The following is a 27,979-nucleotide window of genomic DNA, read 5'->3' as shown; positions in this document are numbered from 1 at the left end:
TAATTTTTTTATTATTTTAGATTTTTCTTTAGTATTTACACAGTTGAGCAAAGGTTTACTCAAACTTCTTGTTTGTAATACCAGGTGGAAGAAAAGAAATATTTTTCTTATGCTAAGTTTGAGACTCCTTGTAGGGTGTACAAGGCACAGATGTGAGTATCCATAGGAATCGTCTTACCCGATATATCGCAGTCTTACAGCTTGGAAAAATTTAATAGCATCATCTAATTTTAAATCTGCCACTCTGAATAGTTTCTATTGCAGTTCTCAGGAACTACACCTATTTCTATTCGGTCTCAGTATGTTGCCTTCCTCTTTAAATTTACATGTTTTAATCAGCTTCAAATTTACAGGTTATAAGCTTTCATTGGACACCTCACAATTTCTTCTCGTCTTGCTAAGGCGCGTCGAATAATATATCGCTTGTAATATTTCTGCGACTTTAAAACATTACTTCCGCTTGCAACTCTAAAACCGGAAGTCCGAAGTCAAATTACTCATCTTTAATACCATTCTTGGCTTATAAGCTTTCATTCGACGCCTCATTTGTCATACTATCTGTATCTGTATAATGACGGAGGAGGTGTGTTCCAATGTTTGTATTGTTTTACTTGTTGTTTGTTCCTTTGTAACAAAGTTAAAGTGATATTTTGACGATGATCTTGAGTTGGGGGAGGATAATATGTAAATAAAAAACTTTTTAAATTTTTACTCCTTTGGCATAGTATATTTTAAATATATACTGAAAAATTATAAACGAACAAATTATAAATCTTTAACTTTATACAAAAACAAATTTTTAGTTATTGCATATTTTATATACAAGAAAAACATTTAACATACCTATTACATACTAGTATTCCATGATCGATTCATAAACAACTATGAATTCAATGCCCAAACACTTAAAAATTAAACAATACCATTAAGGAATATGCACGAACAATATTTTTCTTACCAGGAATTCCAGAAATATTCCTTTGGGATCTGACAGTATTAGCCTTAGTTAGAAGATGCCTCAGTTTTGCCAGTCGTTTATAGATTTCATAGAACCCATGCAGAGCGTATAGAGCAGTTGTTTAAGGTAATACAAGAAGTATGAAAGAAGAAAAAAAAGGTCACTGATAAATAACACTAAAGTCACGTTTACACGTATCCAGTAACTGGCGCCAGTCTCACTGGAATGCGAGTGTTTGACTAAGACAGCGCTAGATAGGTTCGTTTACACGTATCCAGTAACTGGCGCCAATCTCACTGGCACTCTTATTAAAAATCCTGCCACTGAAACCACAGGTACGACAGCGCCAGCGACTGGCACGCTGTGTGTACACGTGTCTACAACCACTGGCAGACAGCGCTGGACTGGAGCAAAAAAGCGTTTACATGATGCCACTACCATGCCAGCACTATCGTTCCAGTGCGACTGGCGCCAGTTACTGGATACATGTAAACCTGCCTTAAGCCAGAGGTCAGTATTTCCGCGCTAACTCTCACATCAGAGACAAAACGGTTTTATAAAAAAAGCATCGAACTCTTTGAAAAGTGTTTATATTCGAACAAGAGAACTAAGTATTCAGCTGGGCGGGGTGTTATTGTTCAAGGGGTGAAATACCATAAACAAGAGATCTATCTGTATCAATTGTTCCCTTGTTTATATAATTTCACACCTCGAATAATAGCATCCCGTTGAACTGAATATTAATGACTCTCTTAGTTTTCTTGTTAGACTTTAAGTACTACTCGTTACTTAAAGTCACTGAAAACCAACTGAAAGTTGGTAAAGTCGTAGAGGCATAGAAGCTAATAAAATTCTTTGATTGCATGCATATTCCTTTAAATATTACAATTTGTACGCCTAAAAAATTAAAATAAATACAATCGAGATTATCAACAGTCTACAATTTTTTGTATTACGATTATTTTGGTGTTTGAGAGAATTTGAAAATTTTTAGTTATATTTTACATGGTGTATGAAAAGTGGGGAATCATAACAAACTTTTATTTAAATAAACTTTTAATAAACTTTTATTTAAAAGCCGAATTTACATAATATGCTAACTGCTATATAGGTACACAATACAAATTATGCATGTTAAACAGTTATGTAGTTAAGACCGAAAACATATTTTTATGTGTATTTTCATGAAAAATATACTAAAAATCATACTTACTTCTATCATTACTATTTATATTGATAATATAACAGATGAAGCATAGAGACTCATATATTCATAGAGAGGTTCAAAATTATGGAATAAATTCATTTTTTCGAGAATAGGCCACTTTGGAGAAAAACACCGTAAATGCCCTATTCTTGAAAAAAATGAATTTATTCCATAATTTTCTCTGGATAATTTATATTGCAACCAAACTGCCAACAGTGGATGACCAGTTGAAAGAGGCAATAGCCATATATAGATGAGTTAGACAAGGATGCATTCTCTCCCGGTGTTCTTTAATATGTACTCTGGCTTTTTATTGTCTGTAGATAAAAATCGAATTACGCTATTGCTTATCATATTATGTTTAATTAAATTCATATTTTTAATTAAAATATTACAAATATCTATTTTTATTTGTATTGTTTGGTTTGCCTACAAAATATTGTATGAGACATAAACATTTTTTTTTCACTCATAGAGTAAAAAAATATAACTTTACGCACTTGTTTCTATAAACTTCTATTTTTAAACTTTGAAATTTTCAAATTCTCTTCTTCTATTCGATTTTGTTAGTATTACTTACATTATGTTATCTAAGTGTTGAGGCACTAAATTTGGTTGCACGTATACAAGAGAGGACTGGCCCATTAAAACACCTCATAACACCTTAGTGGCAGATTAGAAATAGCATAAAATGAATATTTTGAGTAATTTGAAGCTTTTTGCAGATATTTTTGTGTTTTATATTTTTAATTTATCACTAAATTGTTAGAATAATTATACGAGACTTCTTTTTGGCACTCTGGGTCAATAATGACCTTTACACAAATGTATAAAGCTGTAGATATTACGTTATTAGCCTAAACCAGTTCTGTGGATAAAGAAACTATACTAAATTTACAATCAAGATGCAGTAGAAATAAACAAACCAAGACACGTTAAATGCTACTAGGAGCACTCCCGAATCATAATAATTTCCAATGTATAAACTTTGGAAATCATGATTTGGGATTTCCAATGTACCTATATACGTTGTAAATTATTATTAGGTCTTGGTTTGTTTATTTCTACTGCATCTTGATTGTAAATTTAGTATACAGTGTTATTGTTCGAAAACTAACTATAATTTTATAAATTTGTATTATTTTAAGTAAAATTGCTGCTACCCCTGTAAATTGCCAGATGTCTGAATACCTTACGTTGTCAAAAGCCACACCACCTTGACATTTCGATAACTTCCACCACAACCGCCAACCTTTTCTGTTTAACCATAGACATAGAGAGATTTATTTGCCCTCTATAAGTTATAATTCTTTTTTAGTTCCCTCCCTCCAGCTTCTTCTCGGCTTTCCTCTTTTTCTGCTCCCTTGTGCAGGTCCGAAGTACGATGTTGGGGGCCCCTACCGGGAGGTCTGGAGAATTCACCTCCCAGCGGAAGGGGGGGGGGGCGGAAAAATGTTTGATATTTAACCCCTTGAAACCGCATTTTCCCTCCTGTGTGAACACCGCACTCTCTTGTTTCTTTTTTTCAGCATGTCCTGCAATAACTATAGAATTAGCAGCGCTAATGATTACATCTTTATCTCTATATCTGGCATTGCGGACGGATCATCAACGAATACGTTCGTTCGCTACAATGTACCGAACTAATAACCAAGCGAACAGCTACGAATTCGTTCGTGTTCCCCTTTGATTTAAATGCACCTTAAGGTGCCTTAAGCTACTGCAGTGTGAGCCAAACACACTCAGTGAAGCTGGTCAGTGTACCTAGTGGTGGGACTGATCCTAATATGCTCATTCTATCTTACCTATACCTTTCTTTTCAATATGTGGTACCTTGTGATTCCTTTCACGTACCAAGATGTGGTTTGGGGTAAATTGGTTAAGACAAAGTAGCTGGGACCTGGGGTCCCCATTCCGGTTGCATGTTAGTTTTTATTTCGCCAAAACAACTAATTTCCTCAGTAATAATTTATATCTGTACGAAAGGTATCGGGGGCCCAGCTTAGTCCGAGCCCCCTCTTCTAATGGCATTTTAGGTTTTATTAAGCCGAAATAACTAATTTCCTAAGTAATAAATTAAATTTTTATTTTAAGATCTCGAGGGCCCCAGCTTAGCTCAGGCCTCAGGGGTCCTGATCTGTTCTAATCTGTGTTAATTATTTAAAAAAAAACTTTATGTGAAAAATTAAAACTTGCGGTCCTTTTAAAAGGACTTTTTAAAATTGTGTCATTTGAAAATATTTCGTTGGCATCGGTTTTTAAAATACATACTTTTATTTTCCTCGTTAAAATCTATGCACGGTCAACCAAACGGGGCCCTCCTTGGTCCCCCGGTTCCCCCAATAGTAGTTACGGCCCAGCTCTAGTGGTGTCACGTGGTGTCCAAGTCAAAATCTGTTTAGGGATCCTGTCACCTGGCATTCTCTGTACATGACCATACCATATTAGTCGTTTTGTTTTTAAGTCATTAATTATTGTATGCGTGACTCTCATCATTTCTCGTATTCGCTCATTTGGTATCCGATTTGATGTATCCGCTGCTTAACAGAGAAAAGATCTAGACTCTAGATTATGTTTGCATAGTTCGTTGTGATCTGTTATGGTGTTTTTGATGCATATTGCTATTTTTGTGTTGATGTGTTTTGTTATTTTTGAGTAGTTACATCTTCTGAAGTTTGTTATTTTTTTAAATTTTTAATGGAAGTTGAGTTAAGCATTTTATGAAGGTTTCATTTAATTGTTTTATTCGTGATGCAGCCTGTACTGTCGCATATTTGATATGAGTATATAACATGAGTTTAATGTTTCATATATGTTGTTATTATCGAAAATTTATGTAACATGTAATGTAGCTGCAAAAGCGTATGTAGGTATATATAGCTAAATCCATGCAGGTGTTACAGATAGAACATTAAATAATATTAAAAAACGGTTCTGCCACATGATCTTATCTGTCTAATTGTGAAATGTGTTATTTTTAACGTCCCTTATCAATTACCTAAATCTTGGGCAATGACACTGACTCTTATCTGTCTGAAATATCAAAGGTAATCATGAATATCAAGAACTGGCACATTTTTTTGGGTTTATGTAGGTTAATTAGGCGATCGACGTAATTAAATAACGAACACTTGATCTTGATTTGATCAGAAACTGAAGGCTCCACTGTTGGTTGATTTTATTCACGAATTTCTACGAAAGAATTAGCTACCTGCACATTAAATTTCTAACTGTAATAATAAATGCTTTACATTTTGATCAATTATAACACATTTCGAAGTAATTTTCTTCAGCATGTTTTATTATTTTATTATTTGAAAATTGTGGCTTCAAACAATGAAATTAATCAGGAAGAGATTCGTGCAGTGAAGTATGTCCGGAGAACCAAATTTTGAAAGTGTTAGTCTTTGATCAGTCAGCAGTATTTCGAAAAAATTAAAAAATTGCTATGTGATTCTCGAATAAAACTCGAAATTCGACTACGTTTATCAAAATGCTACGTCTAGTCGACTCTGAGGCACGTAGCCAGGAAATGTGCTTGAGGGGGGTCCAAACACAACACAAATTTTTTGTTAGATTAGACGGTAAGGTATTGAAAAAAATATTCAGAATAAATTTTAGATCCATATGTAAGATTTTAAAAAACTATTTTAATATTTTTAAAATTGCAATTTGCTGTTATTTTCACATTTAATTAAAAATATTTTTTAAATTTAATTAGATATTTTAACTATGTAAAACATACATTATTAAAATATTTCAAATTACTTTTACTAAGTACATATTTACTAAGTAGGTTTATTAAGTAAACTACCTTTAAGTGTTTACAACACGACATTGCAGTGAATTTGCACTTTGTATTTGACATTATGGATGCGCACTGGTGTTGACATTCGGTTTTTCCAAATTTTTTGAATTTTGAATGAAAACCGAATCTCAACAACAGTGCGCATCCAAATCTCAAATACAAAGTGAAATTGGTCGTGCTACTACTTGATTGACTAAGATGTAACATCTATATGACGACAATCTCACCCTAGTAAGTTGTTTTTAATACATAATTTCACCATTGTCTCTTTAATATCATTTTAGCGTCTTTGATCATGTTAGTGACTACTAACGAAATATGTATTCAGTAGAAAAGAGTGCACCTGGTCTTCTATTCAGCTGTCCACCCAATAATTTTGGTTATTTAATATATATCAGGCTTAACGTTCCAATGAACGGACCAAAGATATACGGTTCAATAAAATGAGTCTTTCGTTTCCCATCTTGTTTCTGGGTGAAGTTTTTACTCGCTTCATTTGAGAATGAACGTTCTACACTGCTACACTGGTTATTATGCCAGGGAAATGTTTGGAAAAAAATCTCTAAAATTTGGTTCCAAAGATGATATTGTATTACAGTTACACCATAACATATTCAGCTTTTATTGCTGTAAGAGTGTAAGGAAAGTGCCGTGGAAGTAATAGGCAGACAAATTTTCTAGCAATTTTGCTTTTTCTGTAGAGGCAAATCCAGGTAAAAAAATTTGAAATGCTGATACATAGAATACTTTCGTTTTGGTAAATCTGATTTTTAAATTGGATATAAGTTAATCCGTACACTGAATAAACTATTAATAGTAAAAAATAATAATTTCGTTCACTTTTTCAAAAATAATAATAATAACTTGGGGATAAACTTTCTGCCTTGGTACCAAAGCCGAGGCAGTTTTGGGAGGGATCCGGACCCCATGGACCCCCCTTGGCTACGTGCCTGTCGACTCTTTGCAGTTGAGACGTGGACCCTTAAAACATCAACAGTAAATGAACTGGAGGCCGTTGAAATGTGGATTTACCGGAGAACCATCAAAATTGCATGGACATCGCATATCTTAAGCGAAGAAGTGCTGCATATATAATAGGCAAGAAACGAGAATTTTTGAACACAGTGAAAGTTAGAAAAATATCATACCTAGGCCACATACTGAGAAACAATAAGTACCAATATGCTCACCTAATAGTGAAAGGAAAGATCGACGGAAAGTGAGGACTAGGTAGAAAAAGTCGTGGCCGTGGCTAAGAAACATCCGACAATAGACAGAGCTAAATTTTGTACAGTTAATAAGAACAGCTGAAGACGGAGAAGAGTTTGCAATTGAGGTCATGAGAGTCAGAGTGGCTTAACTGATTTTAACATAACTTTATATTATAATCAAAGAAAATGATCAGAAGCTAACAATGTCCGATTGTTTTAGTAGTTTTATGTTGACCAAGAATCATTATTTGTCAACATACAATTACTAAAACAATCGAACAGGCTCTGTCTGGCCCTCATGGCCTCAATTGTAGTAGCCAACCTCCATTGAGTAAAGGGCACTTTAAGAAGAAGAACTCTCCGATAGAATCTCTACCTGGCACACCGAAGAATTGGGTGTTAACTTTTATAAAGTGCTCAAATATAAAGAACAGTCTTTTGGTTATTTCTCTCCAGCAATGGACTTATTTGAGTTTTTCGAGTTTGTAGGTACATATTATTGACGAAAACTTTAATATTTATGAAGAGCTACTAAAAATGGGCAGTTCGAAAGGTACTGTTACTACAGGGGAAGATTTATTCCGTTATTTGGATCCAGTCTTGAAACTATTACTCTATTACAAATAAGCTGGACAAAGTAGATAAGTGTTATTACTGACGGAAGTAACACCATGAACGGGCAAAAAGTGTTTTAGGGGGAATCATTACTAAACATAAAGACTCTGATTGTATTGTGTTGAACTATTGCGGTCCAATACAGATGTAATTTCTATTTTTAGTAGGAACACGACATGCAGTTACCGGATAGTTTTATCTATTTTTATCGACTTCAAGTCGGTTAATTTACTACTTTTAAAGTATTTAATTAACAATTTAAACTCAACTACTATTTACTTCTGTGGTTATTAGCCCAAGTACTTCAAAGTTCATTGAAAATGGACTAAAAGTCCGACAACGTTCGTTTTGAACAACTATTGTAACCCAAATGGACTTTTAATTTAATCTTTATTAAATATGTTTACCAATTATAATAGAAGTTTTTTAACTTCAATTTTAAAATTTTTTTTAACAATAAATATAGTTGAAAATGCAAAAATTAGTCTTATAAAAAATTTTTGTTTATTATATGAAATGTAGCCCTCACCAATATCCTGATAACATTTGTGGCCCTTATGGAAATTTCCATGGTATGTTTATAATTTGACACAAGATATAGTCGCCATTTTAAACAATCATCGTATCATTAGCACATTTACAAAGTATTAATATACTTTACCAAATGTTGACGTACTACTAAAATTAAATAACAATGTTTAACAATGCATTAAAATGTGGTTAACTACCTGTAATGGACGAGTAAAAAATTATAAATAACAAAAAACTAAATCAAACCAATGATTCATGCAAAAGTCACGTTTTTTACGTGACAACTCGTAACGCGACAGTTCGTAACGCCACAAATTCTAACGGACAATTCGTAACGCCATCACTTCGTAACGGTGACATTTCGTAACATCGACAGTTCGTAACTAAACTATTCGTAACGGTATAATTCGTAACCTCAACCTTGAATTATTCTGTATATTTTTGGTAACGTGGAAACCAACTAGAGTTACAATTGAAATTACGTTTATCAATTTAATGAACCAGCATCAGGATAAACATTTTTAACAAACTTCATATTTCGTGCTGAAATATGTTTTGACAATTATGTCTTAAAATAGCTGTAACAGTAGTTTTACTACTTTAAAGTAATTTAAGGATAAAAATGTTTAAAAATTATTCTTTAGTTGTCATATTTACAAAAATATATGCAAAATACGGGTGAAATATATTTAAAAAGAAGTGGTCTTAAAAAGTACTACTACTTGTGTAGGAAAGTATGCAAAATACATGCATTGTATACATTTATTAATGCTAGAGCTAAAAAATCTTAATGTTAGCGTTACGAATTATACCATTACGAATAGTTATAGTTACAAACTGTCGATGTTACGAATTGTCGCCGTTACAAATTGACGGTGTTACGGATCGTCCGTTACCATTTGTGGCGTTACGAACTGTCGCGTTACGAGATATCATGAAACCGTTTTTTAAGCTATTTCCAATCTGCCTTTCCACATTTTTTATCAACCTAATCATTCTACAAAATCTACTTTAAAGCACAGACGCCTCGGCAGCGGCGCGCGTGGCGGAATTATTATTATTATTATTAGTAATATTGTTATTCGAGGCAGCGTTCGATATCTCGCCGGCATGACTCGAACAGTAAAACTTTTTATGAGCCACGAAAGTCGAGTAGTAGTTGAAGTAAATGTCACACGATTTGCAGTACCTCGCACCCGACTTGGCGGCTTCTTGGAGAATCTCCTCGTCCGGCGTTTTGCTCTTAGGCAACTTTATGCCTACCTCCTCTTTAATGATGGGCTCCTCGCCCTGCGCGATGATCACCTCCGGTTCCATGGCTTCCTTTTTCACTACGATCTCTTCCTCATCGTCCTCCAGCGCAGGCATGGACTTGTTTTTGTCGGACAAGCCGTTGACTGGTGGTTCTTCGGTGATGTTGATGTCGTGGACCAGTTTCATATGGCGAACTACGTTGGCTTTGTATGTCGAGTTGTAGGAGCACTGCAGGCAGTAGTGCAGTGAGTCTGGAAGGGAGGGTTCGTTTCCTGGGGAGCCGACCTTTTCGTCTGACGGTTCCGCTGTGGTTACGTTGACTTCGACTGTATTGGAGCTTTCATCTTCCAGTATGTAGGAGATGTACTTTTCCTCCTGGAACAAAGAAAAACATTTAAAAAAACAAAATTAAAACAAAGCAAACAAATACCAAATGTAAAGGTTTCAACTCAATTGCATTAAGACATGGTAGTTTCTTATATAAATCTTGTTGAAACTGTTTTGACAAAATGAAATAAAACACCAGAAAAGATGCATTACTAGGGTAATGGATCCAAATATGAGAGACCCTTTTTTTAAAACTCCTGGTAATCGTAAAGTTTATGGATTCAAGAAGTCTTAAATTAAATTTATTATGCTATTATATTGCAACAGGTTCAAAATTAATTTTAAACTAACATTTTTTTATCAATAAATTAATTTTTTTAAAATGTCAAAATTCCCAACTTAAAAAAAGGTGTCTAATATGAGACTATGTGGTATCCTAATATGAGACACCACGTTATACAGGTTAAAGAGGTGACACAAATTATTTTAACACATTGTTCTGGATGTAAACTGTATTAAATGCTGTAGACATGATTCTATTTTTCTAAAGCTGTTTCTTTGTGGCATATTATGCAATTAACTATTTTATTGGGAAATAAGCCACAATTTAAGTTAAAAATAAAAATTGGAAGTGTAAACGTCAATACATTTGATTTTTAACTTAAATTGTGGCTTATTTCCCAATAAAATAGTAAAAAGACATCATGCTATACTCAAAACATTACAGTACCCTATCTCATATTAGGCACACTTGAGGGTCTCATATTAGGAGCAACCACGTGTGAAATTTTAGTCCGTATTTTGAAGTTAGGATTGGTTTTTACGCCACTATAATTGCGTGTTTCTGTAACCAATTTAAGTAGCTATCAACTAATTAGTAACGTGATTTTTTTTCTCTTTCCTTAAAAATAAAAATTCAGTTTGAGCTACACTGATTAAAAAACTTTTGACTCGCAAAAAAACTTAAAAAAAAAACTAAACTTCACTGACTGGTAATACTAAATCACAGAGACTCGATTTGTTCACAGCCTACTCGAAACACTACTACCAGTGCTAAGTTTTTACCCCACTCACCAGGCTGCAGCACTTACAAGACTCTAGAGACAGGGGTCTTATATTAGGAACGGGTCTCATAATAGGATCCTTAACCCTATATGTAGACATACCACATAAATATGTGTAATTTAACTGATTCTGGATGTTAGGAGACCAAGAAATATACGGCAATGAAAAAAAAATGATGAACTTGAAAAGAGGAAATTAAAATGATATTGAACGAACAAAAATGGCAAAGCAGTAGGTCCAGACCAAATCACAGTATAAAGCTTAAAATGCATAAATGATGGAACCTTAGAAATTACGTAATATGTATAGTAGACTTGTTTAAAACAATAAACAAAACAGGACATATACAGAAACAGTGGTTACTCTCCATCTATTGCGTATCCCTAAAAATACAAACGCTAAAGACTACCGTAAATAGTACAGAACAATATCATTAATGAGTATACATAAAAATTGGAAGAAGTTGTTCTGAAGCCATTTCCTTGTGGCATTTTTATAATCAACTATTTTCAATGGGAAATAAGCCACAATTTTACCAAAAAAATGATTTTATTAACGTTTCGACGCCCAAGACGGGTGTCGTTGTAAAAATACAAATTAATACTGGAATATAATGTTGAAAGAAGGAATGGATGATAGACAGTTTCGGTTCAGTAACAGACTAGGAACCAAAGGGTCTCTATTTGTTTTTAATGTGATAGCTCAAGGGTGCATGGTTATGAATGTGGATATGCATGTTCGTTACTTTCATTTGGAAAAGCATTTGACAAAGTAAAACGTGAAAAAAAGAGTGCAAATTCTAAAGACAAAAAATAAGACAGAAAGGACTTACGTTAGATCCGTTTAATATTTAGTGTTAGATACTGATGCAGTAATGAATAACAGTGATAAATTGATTGAAATTTCCCTTCGCTTTTTAGAAGAATCTGTCTGGTAAATAATAGCAACCAATTAGTCCAGAGAAATAAGATTTTTCTCGTGACACATCCCCCTCCAGGCCGAAACCAAATTTTTTGAGTAGTATGGACATCTATATTAATAACCTATATGTTTCCTGCAGCCCATTTTGATGATATACATACATATTTATAAACAAATGAAGATCAAAAGACGGTAAATTTTCAATTTTTTCGTCTATTACTAAAAAGTAAAGCATTCTAAACAAATTTGAGAATAAGAAACTCATAAATTATATAAAAATCTTCAATATGGCGTTGGTTGAACATGTCTATCCTTATTTGTTGCTTAGAAAATTGCAAAATAAGTAATAAATTTTGAGATTTTATAAATGTTCATAACTTATGTAAAAATTAAGTTAAAACCTTCTTATTACACGAATTGCTGAGACTTCTTGTGCTTAAATTATATTTTAAATTTCAAAGCAATTGGTCAAATAGTTTAAAAGTTATTTAATTTGTTTATTCCAAATTCATTTTTTTTTTGCAACATTATAAGTCAGAAAATTATGAGGTTACAGTAACACTTCGGACAGTTTATGAAAGAAGAACATTTATACTGTTAACTTATGACAAAAAGTAATTTTAAACAGTGTAATAGTTATTTTCCTAACAAGTGCAGAAAGTCATTCTTTTCCGCACGCGACTGCAGTTTGCCGAACGACGCGAAGCGGGAGTTCGGCAAGCAGTCGAGTGCGGAAAAGAGACTTTCTGCAAGAGTTAGGAACAATATTTTTTCTAAGAGTCTTTAAAAAATTACCAAATCTTAATCAATTAATTTAATTAATATGAAAATACATACACAAATTAATTCTTTGACAAGGTTGTCAAAACCAAACTTTCAATATAATTAGTTAGCATGACGACGATCTTGGTTTCCATGACGATGATTCAAAACGACTATTATTGTCTACCGATTTGACTTTCGAATATTATGTCAGAAAAATTTTATTTTATCGAACTGTCGCGTTAATTTCATTAAAACAGGAACACAATAAGATATATTTGAAATAAATTAGTAAATAATATCTAAATATTAGTGTATTGCATGTATTATAATTACTTTAAGGCCATATTAACATATATAAATTAACACGCGTGCGGAAAAGTAAAAACCGCGCGCGGAAAAGTAACACGCGTGCGGAAAAGTAACACGCGTGCGGAAAAGTGAAACTTTCTAAACTAAAATGCGTGCGCGAAAGTAGACATTTTTGCACGCTCGTAGAAAAAATTATTTTGCACTGTTAACTTATGACAAAAAGTAATTTTAAACAGTGTAAAATTATTTTGCAAGAACATGTCGATTTTTGCTTACTTATAAACAATTAGAATAACTTTTTAACCGTTACCCGTAGAAAAATTATTTTTTCATATTTAGAAAGACTGAATTTTTATACACATTTAGAAAGCAAAACAATTGTCCTAGGACATTTAATGACGAAGTTCCCTCCTTTTTTTTTTATTCACACGTCCTTGCAAAATAATTTTGCAATATTTAGAATTATTTTTTGTCATTTTTTTAAATTAAATTAATCGTGTAAATCTTATTCTTTCATAAACTATTCAAAGTATTACTGTAACTTTATCATTTTCTGACTTATAGTGTTGCAAACAAATTAATTTGGGACAAACAAATTAAATAACTTTTAAACTATTTGACCAATTGCTTTAAAATTTATGGTATGATTTAAGCACCAGAAGTCTCAGCATTCTCAATAAGAAGGTTCTAAGTTAATTTTTACATAAGTTATGAATATTTATAAAAATTCAAAATTTATGATTTATTTTGCAATTTTATAAGCAACCAGTAAGGATAGACATATTCAGCGAACGCTATATTGAAGTTTTTTTTATACGATTTATAAATTTGTTTAAAATGCTTAACTTTTTGGTTATAGACGAAAAAAGCGAAAATTTACCGTTTTTGATCTTCATTTGTGTATAACTATGTATATCATCAAAATCGACTGCAGGAAACATATAGGTTATGCCTGGAGGGGGTTGTGTCACCAACAGGATATTTTTTTTCCTTATTTCTCTGACTAAATGTCAATAATTAAATCAACAATGTGCAGAACAATATTACTAATAATTTGAAAAGTGAATTCTGTTGTTTAAAAAATTTCGAACCGATAAAAATGTCACAAATGAATTATGAAAACCATAAACCACAACGATTCATCGTTCTTCAAGCGTAAAAATTTAAAAATGACAATAAATAAAATTTTTAATGCTTTGATATATTTGTTTGATAAAAAAATGTGTTTTTTGTTTGTTACCACACTTTCAATTGCATGCTGTAATTCGCTTATCGCGTATATTAATCTGGTTTTAATATTTATCTAAACAATCTCATAAAGACTCTAAAATATTAATCCTATCGATTATATCCACGTCATTTTATCAACGTGTGGAACAAAAGCTTTTAAAGTATTTGAAAAAATATTTTCATTCGGAAAATGAGAAAAATCGACTCAAATCTACTTGTTGATAGGTTTCTATAATGAATACTAAAAAGCTATCATTTTGACAAGACAAAAAGAACTTTCTATAGTTTAGGCGCCGGGCCTGCTACACGACATTGGAAAAATCATTATGCAAAAAACAATCCAACACAGCCTAAAAATTTGGATGAAAACAAGGATATTATATTACTTAGGCGAAGAAAAAGGACTATGGGAATAGAAACGTAAACTATACAAGGAAACGCATAGAAATAAAATGAAATACTTCCAGAAATCGAAAGACTAGGCTCACATTATAAATATGATAGTCTCAAGTTAAACAAAAAGAAAGGGGTCAAGGAGGGGAAATTATAGGGAAATATACACGCATATACCGTGGCTTCGCAAACATGAAAGAGCAGCAAAATGAGTATCAATATTAATAAAAAATAAAGGGAGGAAACACAACGCACTAAAATATGTATTAAATAAGGCAAAGGAAAAAGAAGATATTCTATTAATTGGAGATTTTAATAGTCACGTAGAAAAGGAAGATAAAGATTTAGTGGGACCATTCTAAGAAGGCGAAATTATAGGTCTGGATCCCGCGTATGAAAAAAAAAGTTGATTAATAGCAAGTTGAAAATTTGTTAATAGCTTAAGGGTGTCTAGTCGGACAAACTTTGATTTATGGGAGCACTGGAACAGGGGAAGTTTTAATTGTGGAACAGGTTAAAAATTTGGAACGGTCAGATCACGAAAACGGCACATGTATTTTGTCCGACAGAACAGACTTAAACTCGTCGAACAGAGATTAAACTCTCATGCAAAAATCAGACTGCTATTTATCACCAAATGGGCGTTTTAATGAGTGGAACATGTAGAATATGTCAAATGACAGGAATTATGACAGAATTATAACTCAAATAATAATATTTGAGTTATTCTCCCTCTCAAAAAGGCCCGGAACATTGTTTAAATAATTAAAATGTCAAAAAATGAAGGAAAAATTCGATTTTTTTCTTCGTTTTTTTATTATAACTTTAAAAATATTCATTTCCGAGAAAAGTTGTACTGACATAAAACTTGCATAATTAAATTTCCTACAATATAGAATTGGTTAGAAATTTAAAAAATAGTCACCCTTGTTGCAAAATAGCAATAGTTGCGAAAAAACCATACAAAAACAAGTATTCGCATTTTACGTGTTTCAACCATTTATGCTACACTTAGGACCTTCATATTTCACCCAGAAAAACTTTATGATACAGTAAAAGAATACTGTAAATTTCATTAAGATCGGCTCAATAGATTTTGCAAAATAAATTTTGCAATCCAGTTTTCGCAAAAAAAATTCATTTTTTCAAAATGTTACAGGACTGAAAATAAAGCAGAGAGCAAGTTGAAATTCTTTTCGCGTGTAGAAGTGTACTGTAACTTTTATTTGCAATTTGCAAAATTAAAATTGATTAACTACCATGGCGTCATAATTTTTTTAAATAAACATTAATTATTGTTGCTACGCGCAGGACAGCGGATAGTTTGCCCTGATTGGGCATTCCAATGACCTTTGATAATGATTGATACATTTTAATTTTTATTACATTTAGATATAAATAAACGATATAAATAAATAAATTTGTTTATTGCAAAATAAAAACACATACTCTATCTTTTGAAATAACACTTTTTTTAGCAAAAACTTTCTTTGTTCATATATTTTAACTTAGAGAATAAAAGTTTAATATTTTTAAACATATGCAATTGTTTAAACAATATTTCACAAACAATAATAAAATTAGTTTGATTTTTGTGGAATTAAAATATTAAAATACAACAAAATATAGAGTAAGAAAATAATATATTACATAAAGATTGGAAGAAATTTTGGTGGAAATCAACTTGTGTGAATCGAACACCGCTGTCCTGCGCGTAGAACCAAAAATTAATGTTTATTTAAAAAATTTCCTGTATACAGTACACTTCTATAAGCAAAAAAATTCAACTTGCTATCTGCTTTATTTCCAGTCCTGCAACATTTTTAAAAAATGAATTTTTTTTGCGAAAGCTGTATTGCAGAATTATATCATAAAGTTTTTCTGGTTAAAATATGAAGGTCCTAAGTGTAGCGTAAATGATTGAAAAACGTAAAATGCGAATACTTGTTTTTGTATGGTTTTTTTCGAAATTATTGCTATTTTGCAACAAGGGTGACTATTTTTTAAATTTTTAACCAATTCTCTATTGTAGAAAATTTAATTACGCAACTTTTATGTTGGTACAACTTTTCTCAGAAATGAATAGTTTTAAAGTTATAATCAAAAAACCAATAAAAAAATCGAATTTTTCCTTCATATTTTGACATTCTGATTATTTAAACAATGTTCCGGACCATTCTGAGTGGGAGGATAACTCAAATATTATTATTTGAGTTATTTTCAATTTGAGTCACCTCTCAACGTCCATCTCAAAACAGATGCGCCCAGGACTAATACCATTTATGACTTTAAATCAAACGAACACAACGATTCTTAAACCGGGAGGCAATGAATGCAACATGAACATAGACAACAAAAAAAAACTTGATAAAAAGAACACTTCAAAAGTGCCTCTCCGGCTAATTTTTAGTTTGTTTAACAATGTATTGTTACAATGTAAAGTTAATCAAGGCTTTGTGCCAACTATCATTTCGTCAGACATATTTCAATATTGTAATAATATTTATCTTAATAATCTACAAAGCTTTAAAACATTACATATATCGACATATCAATGTCAGTTTATCTAGGTGTGGAACAAAAGAATCTAATAAGAGATGCAAATCAATATCAATGTCCATATTAAATCATCACAGTGATCGACAATCGTTGAATAATGCATGTAAACAAACTCAAACTCACCTGTAAATCTGAAGATCTCTTATCGAAGTGCATTCGAATGTGCGTCCTCATTCCTCTTAAGGTGTTTCCTTTGTATCGACAGATAGTACACCTGTACGCTTTTACTCCAGTATGAGATTCCATGTGCCTTTGGGCCGCACTAGCCGTGGGGCTGACGACGTCACAACAAGGACATTTCCATCCTGTAAGGGTGGCCGCGTGGGGGATACACTGGTGGCCAGGTTCAGCGATTCCCTTGCACTTGCCGCATTTTCTCACCTCCGTATCGCCGCGCTTTAAACAATAGTAAGCTTGATGGGCATTGAGGTTGTCCAGAGAAGTAAACTTAATACCACACGCCAAGCAGATGAGTTGCTGGTATTGCGCAGCTGGACTGGTGGTTTCGATACTATTCGGACTCACCGGAGGGCTACCGGAGAATTTGGAGAGGTTCTCGTCCTGGCTACGGGCCGAGCAGTAGTGCTTTTTGTGAACAACGTAGTTTTCGAGCTTGCAGAACACTATATTACAGTCTTTACATTTAGAAACGCCTTGTTTCACCAGCACTTGGGGCATTACTGCGGGTAAAGGAGGTTCTAGCCTCATTTGAACTTCGGGTGGAAGGAGAGGCAGAGCTCCTCTCATTAATAATGGATGTAATGAGGGATTTCCTTCGAACTGTTGGAAGTTGTTTACTTCTGGACTTGTTCTAGATTTTTCTTGCGTCGGTTTTAGCACAGATCTAAGTCTCTTCGGGCTGCTGCTTCTTGAAGCTTCATCTTTGATTTTGGGCGACGGTGACGATTCACAATGGGAGACTGGTGTGGTTGGCGGTGAGTTTTGTGAAGAATGAACCGATTTGCTCTTGTCAGGAGTCAAAGATTTATTGGGTGTATGCCTTCCTCGATCTTCAGTAAAGTCGATAATCAGATCATTATTGTCAGGAGATTTTCTTACACTTAAGTCTAATGGGGCCGAGGAAGTTTCCCGAACAACAGATGGTTCTTTGGATTTACTATCGTTTCTACTACCTTCAGATTGCTGCTGCTGATATTGGTTAAGCAAAGCACTCGTCATTGGTTGAAGAGTACCATTGGGAAGCAAGAAGCAGGGGGTATCGGGGTTTGGAAGACCCGAAGCAACAGAAAGGGCCGGAAAGACACTCGCACTTCGAAACAGTGAATATGGCACAATTATTATAGGATTGGTTGGTAAAGCCAAGAAAGGCTGCTGCGAAGCGCTTTGTGACGAAGGTGAAGAGGGAGATCTGCAAGGTCTAGAATCAATGGGTGAAGTAGGGGATGATCCAGACGTACTTGACGAAGCTTTTGTTGTGACCACTTGTGGTTTTATCGTATGCCTCGAATTGCAGTAGTGTAACTTATGGGCACGATACGTCTTCTGGGAACTAAACCTAATATCGCATTCTGCACAGTAGCGATCAGTACTGTTGGTGCTGCTCTCTCCATTTGGCGTAGTTACTATGTTCAGGGGACTAGGACTAGGAGATACTGTATGCATTCTCATGTGACGGTTCAAACTGACCTTCTTATCAGCGCTATATGAACAATGGGTGCATGTATATTGTTTACCAGTGCGGACGTTTTTCAAAGGGGGTTCTGATACATCAGCATCGGATTGGTTTCCATTTGGATCGGTAACTGATTTCGAGTCATCGTCAGTTGCTGCTTTATTTACACGATGCGAGCAATAGTACGTTTGATGTGCTTCTAAGGTGCTTATAGACGAAAATCTGATCCCGCAAGGAGAGCATTGAAATATTGGAACTGTTTGCTGCCTCGTCTCCACAGACTCAGATTGCGGTTCTGCACCAGGAATTATATTCGGCAGAAAGAATCCTCTCGATACCAAAGCAGTTTGTAGAGCAGGTCTGAGTGCTGTTAGATATCCACTCGAAAACTGGGAAACTTCAGATTCCACTTTGGGGTTAGTCAAAGTGATGGGCTGGCTTTGTAAAGCGGGATCAGTCGCCAAGTTAGCTTTTAACCGTATTCTAGGTGTTTTTTCTTCCGTTTCATTCTTTACCGAAATTTGCGTAATTTCTTCGGCGGGTTCTTCTGGAGTTGCTGTCTTCCGCGGGGGAGATTTCGAGGGTGGGTTTGTGGAAACGGCGTTGTCAGCTGGGTCGCTATTCCAGTCTTCGACCTCTCCTGTAACAAAAAAAAAATAGATATTAGAATACAAAAACACGCAATTAAAACCTTAATAATAATTTTCAAATAAGCTTCAACTTTGACGTTCCAAGTAAATATTTTGAAGATAAAATATACAATTGTTGTTTCAAAAACTTAAGGCACTGGCAGTTATTGAGCCCATATTTGATAATTAGTATGTTTAGTAGCCAACAATAGCAACAATATTGCTATTGAAAACTGTAAGTAGAATATAATATTCTTATAATCTCCATTAAAATAGGAAATAATTATCAGTAAAAGAACGAACGAATAAAAACCGACAAAATTTGTAAATAATAGAGGTGAGAGTGAGAACGGAATTAGGTGTGTGTGCAGAAATTATTAATAATACCATTATTGGACCTTATTTTTGGCATATAACCATAACAGGTGAACAATACTGGGCATTTTTAGAATTGGAGTTAATCCCAGAATTAGCAGTCAGACTCTTTCCCGACGATATAGGTCGGGAAACGATATAGAATATAGGATATATTATATTATGTAGGTTGGTTTCAGCAAAATGGAACACCTCCTCATTATCTTCGAGGTGTTCGTAAGTTTTTCGACAATACATTTCCAAATTATTGAATTGGAAGAAGAGGAGCTATCGAATGGCCAGCAATATCCCCGGATTTGACATTTCCAGATTATTTTTATGAGTTTATTTAAAAATAAAAGTGGATACAAATAGGCCACTGACTATCCAAGAACTGAAAGAGAGATATCGCTAATTTTCTCCGGAAACAACTAGAAAAGTCTTAAACTAATTTATATTTAGAATGGATTTCTGTTTATCAAAGATAAGATGGTCATATTGAACATCATCTATAAATTTTCTCTTTAGGTTCTTTCTATTTATAGGTAGGTACAGCAAAATTACAAAATAAAAATGTTTTTTCCAATTCTGCATATTAATGGTCAATATTGGCCATTAACAGATTATATTCTGCGTCGGAGGAAGGGGAGATAAAGGCAAGAATAGCTAAAGAAAGTAAAAAGTATGGAGCATTATGCATATTAACTAAATACAAATACGTATCAAGAAAAACAAAAAACAGAATATATAAGTTACAGTAACATACGCATGAGAAACATTGGTGCTGAAAAAGTCAGAAAGAGACCTTTTAGGGAGATGGGAGACAAAAATGCAAAGAGCAATATATGGAGATGTGAAAATAGAAGGTTAGTGGAGAAAAAGTACCAATAAAGAATTGGAAGAACTATATAAAGAGCTAATGATCAGGACGAAGATCAAAGCACAGAGAATCCGACATTTGGGGCATATCGAAAGAATGGGAAGTAAAAGAATGCCAAAAATGGAACTCTCACGAAGACCAATACAAAATAGAAGGAAATGCAGGGCAAGAAAAAGATGGAAGGACAGTGTGTACGAAGACCTGACGAGAAGTAACATTGAGAGATTGAAAGAACTAACATTGGACAGAAGGAGATGGAGGGAGGTGGTGAAGGAGTGTATAAAAAGACTGAAGTGTAATTAAATATTTATAAGACTAAAATAAAATGTAATCAGAAATGTAAATATTTTATCCCTAGGTCTACAAGGCTAGTTGAGCTTAATAAATAAATAAAATAAAATTCTGCATCGGCAATAAAAAGCTGTAACAAAATATTCTAAAGTACACGGGGGGTCCAATTTAAAATACACATATTATCCGTATATGTCAGAAACTGTACATTTGACAACGTCGAAAATATAAAATTTTAAATCGCTGGTTCATCTAATAACCATACATAACCACATTTTGTTATATTTCCAAACTCTAGGCGCGCCTTGTATATAATATTTAACATATTTAGTATTAAAATGGCCGATGTAATATGACGTCACATTATCGTCACTGACATATTAGATCAACAATCAATGTAGTTTGGCAAATGTGTTCAGTTTCCGTAGTCATCACAAACGAAGGAAAAAAGCCATAAATGTCACGTCGTTCAGCGTGGTAAAACGCTACCAACAAGTCGTATGCAAGATAATTGATGGCCTACCCTAATTACGATTTTGGTCGGTGGATTCGATTTGGTAAATAAAAATAAACACCTGCGATCGATTGGCAACGTTCCCGTTATATTTCCTCGTCTGGGACCGGCCAACAAATCATTTGTATCTAAATCTAAGTGAAGAACGAAGACAGTATGCATTTTATGCGGAGGATGCGAGATGTGGTTGTGGTTAGCATGAAGTACCATCCGCGTAGGACGCTTTCTGATAGACTGCTTCATTAAAGTGTAGAGTTTCGACATGCCCGATCCGTGTACATCTCCCTCTTATCACCGATGCATTTATAACAACCTGTTTGCTATTTAATTCTTCTTCTCTTTTGGCCGTAACTCGTGAATTCTGGCACGTATTTTATTGCTTATCATTCGCCACCATCGCAGAGATTCACTCGCCACGGACCTTATCGAAATCATGTTTCTAAGTACTAGTCTTGGGGACACATTTCAACATTTTCACATAAGAAAAAATTTATTTCTTACATTGTATACCAACAGACACAGTATTAGTCCACAGTACATAGTCCTTTTTGGAAGATGGTCTTAATGCCTGGAATGGCCTTAACTGGTTCGTTTGAGCGAGTCTACCATTTTCTGAAAAATTTTAGAGTGCAGGTTGGACGCGTTTCCGCGTCCCGCGTCATTATCATATTTACGTTGTCGGACTAACAAAACGAGGCTGTAAATTTGTCGGACAAGAGATCGACAATCTTTATTAATTAAAGATAAGTACTTTAACATCTTGCAGTTGTCGGTACTCTACGATTTTGTTATAACAAAACTTTTAATTTTCAATTTAAAGTACTTATATTTAATTAATAAAGATTGTCGATCTCCTGTCCGCCAAATTTACAGCCGCGTTTCGTTAGTCGAAATTCAGCAACGGTGAAATTCAGTCGAAATTTTTAATTTATACTAATATTGACCCTCCCTAAAGATTAGAAAAATAAAATTTGGGGCAGCTCCTAATGTAAGGTCAAATGCTATCCCGACTGGGCTAAACGTAATTATGTTAATGACGCGGGACGCGGAAACGCGTCCAACCTGCACTCTGAAATTTTTCAGAAAGTGGTAGACTCGCTCAAACGAACCAGTTAAAACCATTTTTATTTTTAAGACTTCTGTAACCATCTTCCAAAAAGGACTATGGACTGTAGACTATATACCGGGTGGTGAATTGGAAAACGGGCCATAGGAAACTCAATGTAAAATTCTAAACTGTTGAATTCCTGCTTCCCTAATTATTTTACATCAAAAGACATCAGAAACTATTTGTAGAGGATTGAAATTTGTATTGAAAACCACTGTTAAAATTGTTCTACGAATTAAACATATTCCAAAATTTTGTAAAAATGTAATACATTTTTTAGTTTTTTAGCCCAAAATTAGGCCACATGCAGTGCAATAATGTATCACAATGAAGTTATTATTTTCACATTTTTGAACTGTCTATATTTTTATTTTATCATTTATTGTTTAAAAACAATAAAGTTGATCAGAAGTTCTCAGTTGCGAAGAAAGTATTAATAATAAAGATAAAAAAAAAGAAGTCAATCTTTGAACACACTCAGTGTGTTTCAGTGTGTTTCATTTGTTTAATAATAAAGATGTTTATCTACTCTATGTCATACTATGCATAAGTTTTTAGTTTGTGAAAACTGTCATTATATATACCAGTGCGTGAAGCGTTTAAAGTGTGCGTGAAGTAACAATGAATTTTAAATGGGATTTACTTTTTCGCACACTTTCAATGGGTTTTTTGGCACACTTTCATGTAATCAAATATTCTTAACTTTCGCGTTGTCATGGTGATGACAATATAAGCAATAACTTACAACAAAATTTTTGACAGTTTTGTGATTTTTGACAGTTTTGTGGTTTGAAAGTAATTAGGATTTTTAAATGTCAAAGTTCTAAAAATTGTAGAATAGAAATGAATTCCAGTGACGAAGAGTTACAGTTTTTTTATTTGTTTATCGTAGATAAATATTGTATGAAACTGTGCGTGAAGTACTTTTTGCGAACTTACGCGATAACTGTTTCATAAATAACTATTTATTCAGTCAATAGTGTGCGCACTGTCAGTTAAATAGTAATGTATGGTCTAACTTTTGCACACATAACTACTGTGGCAATGTATTATATTTTTCAAAATTTTGGTAGGCGTTTAAAACGTAGAACAATTTTAACTTTTGATTTGAATACAGATTTCAATCCTCTACAAATATTCTCTCATGACTTTTGATGTAAAATAATTAGCGGAGCAGAAATTCGACAGTTGAGAATTTTACATTGAGTTTCCTATGGCCCGTTTTACGATTCACCACCCGGTATAGTTCATGATGAGCTCAATTTGTTAGTCATTTGACGCAAATACTACCACAAGAAGGTCTATAATTTCGTATTTCTTTTTTATTTCTTTCGTTTGGTTTTAGTTATATAAAAATCCAATAAAAACGCCATTGGAATGTAGACCAGGTAAGGACAAACGAAGTGCCGGACGAACATCAGCAAGGACGGTCTTGTTCTTCTTGAAGTGCCCTTTCCTTTATGGAGGTTGGCTACTACAATTTCAGACTTTTCTCTGTCTTCAGCTGTTCTTATTAGCTGTTCAAAACTTATTTAGCTCTGTCCATTGTGGGGTGTTTCTTAGTCTTTTCCTTCCTAATGCTCTCTGTCCCTAGATATTTCCTTTGACTATTAGTTGAGCACGTATGATGTTTTTCTAAATTCCCTATTTTATGCAGCACTTCTTCATTTGAGGTATGCCATGCTCATGAAATTTTGAGGATGCTCCAGTAGATCCACATTTCAAAGAACTCCAATTTATTTACGGTTGATCTTTTAAGGGTCCACGGCTCAACTGCATAGAGAAGAGTCGACCAGACGTAGCATCACCAAGTGGTGATAACTCAACATAAGGAAGATATCAGTTACATAGTACTTAAGAAAACAGTATATGGAGAATCAGGAGAAACGAGATTAATGAGTTAAATAAAGGACATGATATTGTATGATTTGTTAATAGTCCGAGACTGTCATAGCCAGATTATATCTAAAGACCAGAAGATACAGAATCAACAGAGAAAATATTACAATGGAAGCCGATAGAAAGACGAAAGAAACGAAGACCTAGAAGGAGATGGTTGGATGACGTCGAATAAGAAGGCCTGAAAACTATGAATCTAGTAGACAATGAAGAAAAATGACACAAGAGAGGTCTGAATGGAAAACAAGCAGGCGAAGACCCATCCAGAGTTATGATGCCAAAAGAAGAAGATGATCGTTTCAAAAATACAAAGCAAAAGCTGTAAGTCTTTAAGGATTTGTCATCAGCTATCCCTCATATAGCTCATATCCATTTTAGAAGAATCAAAAACGTCTGTAAAGCTGGGATCCCATGGAATGTGACGTGGCACGCCAAGATAAATAGAGAATACGTTATAGAAAAAGATAAAAACTAAACATGGAAATTCCCCTCAAAATTTGTAATTTACGATCATTGGGCTAGGACCGAACCCTCTATTTATGGCTGGCTCGCATCGGCGCGAGGTTTCCTATCGTTTGTCGGTAAATGAACACTGTTCAAAGGAAGACAGAAGCTGATACATACTAGGTACATAACCCTCCAACGCTTCCGACTCGGTTAGGGACTGGTTACGGTTAATGCCGTGGCAATTTTACCATGGAGTGGTCTCACGACACTGTTTTGGAATTTTTATTGTTTCATGAATTAACCAACTTGATAAAATTGCTACCGCCAACACTGGTGGTGTACCTTTTGATATTCTAGGTAACCCGTTCCATGAAAATGACCCTACCGGATTTATCAAAAAGTATATTTTTATTAATTTCAGAGTAACGTGGGGCGTGAACTGTGCTCTCCTTTCTTTTCGTTATTATTTATTATCTATTTCTTTTTGTCGACGTGATCTGCCGAAGAGTGAGCCACGCCACAATCCATGGGATCCCGTCTTAAGATTTTTACGTGAAATCCATGATTTTTTCACAGATAGACTGGAGTATGATAATGGAATCAGTATTTAGCCCATCATCAGGTGATTTAGAAAATAAATAACTGGAAATCACAATGTTTTCAAATATTCTCGGATCTGTACTCGTACATTACTGACAACATCCCATAACACAAACAATATATGTATTTACATATTTTTTTATAAATTCCGTTTGTTAGTATCATTTGTCCTTCTACTAGTAAACTAAGAATTAGTAATTGCGATAGAAGATAATAACGCGGCGGTGATTATTGGAAGAAACATTTTATCTATTGTCGATGGAGTTTTTGATTACCCACAATGGAAACCAGATGAAATCAGTGTTTAATAATAAAACCAACAAGCGATTATCGAGATTGTGAATCAGAAAATCGAGAAAACATAATTTTATTGATAATTAAAAACAGATAATGGTACTCCATATTTCCATTTATATATTGATATTTTTTGTTGTATATAATAATAAAAATAAAAACACTTATTTTGATGTGTCAGAGGTAAATTTATGAAACATAAAACCATAAATATTCTGGTGTTTTATTTGTAATTGTAGCTGTTGTTTGTTTTAATAAAGTTCTATCATTATTGTTTCGTTAGTGGCTCTTGTAAAATTAACTTTAGATATTAAAAAAAAGCAGTAAATCCGTTATACAAGGTATATTTAAAAATTCCTAAAAAGAGCTACATGACAATCAGAACTAGTTTTCGACTGAAGATAATGAAATAATCATTAAAAATATAACCGTCCCATGAGCGCACCTAACCACCCTTAAGCTCACTGGCAAATAAGGCTGGCAAACCTTTCTGCCATTCGTCTCTGTACCCATTCGTACCATTTTCAACTTTGGGTGATTTTTAATTATCTCTCTCCAGAATCGATCCCGCTATCCTTTTGCCTTGCTTCTTGACATCTCATCTGCCTTCTGTATGCTCTTAGCTTCACCTCTTTCTGCATCCATATATGCAATGGAGAGATTTCGCTCCTGCTATGATTAAGCATGCTTGTCATCGAAGCTTCTTTTTGGTGGTCTTTTGTTTAGACCACCATATTATTATTTGCGCCATACCTAATCATGGAAGAAGAAGAAGAACGTCATGGCTCAGAAACCTGAGAGAATGGTTTAACAGATCCTCCGAGCTGCCGTCAACAAAATTACTATAGCCAACGCTCGATAATCGAGCACGGCGCATGAAGAAGAAAAAAATACCTAATCATAGGTCTGACTACAGTCGTATATAGCTAGTCACGCCCGGCTCTAGAGATTTTGCCGCCCTGGGCAAGATCGGCGACTGCCGCCCCTCTCCCTTGGTATACCCAAAAACTCAAAAATTTCACCATGGCTCTTAATTTGCTGAAATCTGTCACTTAATGCATTAACGGTTGTGTCTATAATTTTTAAATTGAAGTCAACTTTATATCGTATCTCTGGATCTAGATCCATACTTTCATCTTCAGCCTCCTTTTCGGATTCTCAATTTCTAACTTTGATGAGCCCTTATGCGTCTGTCAAATAGCCCTGGAATTTTAAATCACTTCCGAGAGACTTAAAATGGATTTCCGATTTTTCTAATAAACTGTTAGCTAGATACGCTCTCATATCAATACTCTGCATATGCGACTACGTTGATGTGAAGTAAAATGTCGTGCCATATTACCACGCAGAGCAAAGAAAAGTAAAATCACGGATTTGATTTGCCAAACAGCTTGCCTCATGAGCAACCATTTTATCGTTGTTTTTATTCACAGTGATTTCTACAAGAGCATCGTAAATTTCTTCAATTTGGTCTCTAATGGGAGTAATTGCATCAATTATTCTACTTTCCCATATACTTTTGGACAAAGGTTTCAATGTTAGGCTAGAAATATGATTTTTCAGCATAGTCCAACGATGAATAGATGCTGAGAAAAAGTTGTAACATTTGTCACTAAGGAAAAGAAAGAAACTGCAAACTGTGAGGCTTTAGCAGCATCGTTAACGACTAAGTTAAGTGAATGGCTAGAACATGGGATAAAAAATGCTCTAGGATTCATTTTCAAAATTCTGTTTTGAACTCCCAAGTTATTCTTTTTCATGCTTGCCCCATTATCATACTCTTGTCCTCTCATATCTTCCAAAGGTATTCCCAGTTCATTCTGGGACTCTGTAACTCCCAAGCCAGTGGTTTCCACTACAGGCACAAATCCAAGAAAATGTTCTTCAATTTTAACACTTTGTGAACAAGAACCTAAATCGACAAAATGTACAACAATAGTCATCTGTTCCACCCCAGCAATATCAGATATACAATCTAAAATTATGCTATAGTACGTTGCTGATTTCAAAAAGTTTAAAATTCTATTTTTGATTTGCTCATGGAGGAGCTGAATAGTTTCGTTTTGAATACATTTTCCCAAGTAGTGATGCTGCTTGTTACTCCCATTAGTTATTTTCCTAATGTGCCCTTGTAACACAGAATCAAAGTTTTTAAAGAGCTCAAAAAGCTTAAAAAA

The 27,979-nt window shown here is 34.0% G+C and overlaps 1 protein-coding gene across 4 annotated transcripts in view; it reads right to left on the bottom strand.

Moving 5' to 3' along the window:
* Nucleotides 1-697: 697 nt before the first annotated feature.
* Nucleotides 698-27,979, bottom strand: part of LOC114343226 (zinc finger protein ush) — a 512,519-nt gene continuing 485,237 nt past the window's right edge. For all 4 annotated transcript variants that reach the window (XM_028295666.2, XM_028296313.2, XM_028294367.2 and 1 more), the window contains 2 exons: nucleotides 17,277-19,426; nucleotides 698-9,959 (listed from right to left, as the gene is read on the bottom strand). In XM_028295666.2, coding sequence (XP_028151467.2) covers nucleotides 9,342-9,959; nucleotides 17,277-19,426 — 2,768 coding nt within the window. In that variant the 3' untranslated portion in view covers nucleotides 698-9,341. The remainder of the gene's footprint in view (nucleotides 9,960-17,276; nucleotides 19,427-27,979) is intronic.

This window comes from Diabrotica virgifera, chromosome 1, assembly GCF_917563875.1.
Source record: "Diabrotica virgifera virgifera chromosome 1, PGI_DIABVI_V3a".
Classification (NCBI taxonomy): domain Eukaryota; kingdom Metazoa; phylum Arthropoda; class Insecta; order Coleoptera; family Chrysomelidae; genus Diabrotica; species Diabrotica virgifera.
The sequence above is the reverse complement of the archived record's forward strand: the minus strand, read 5'-3'. Positions and strand labels throughout refer to the sequence as shown.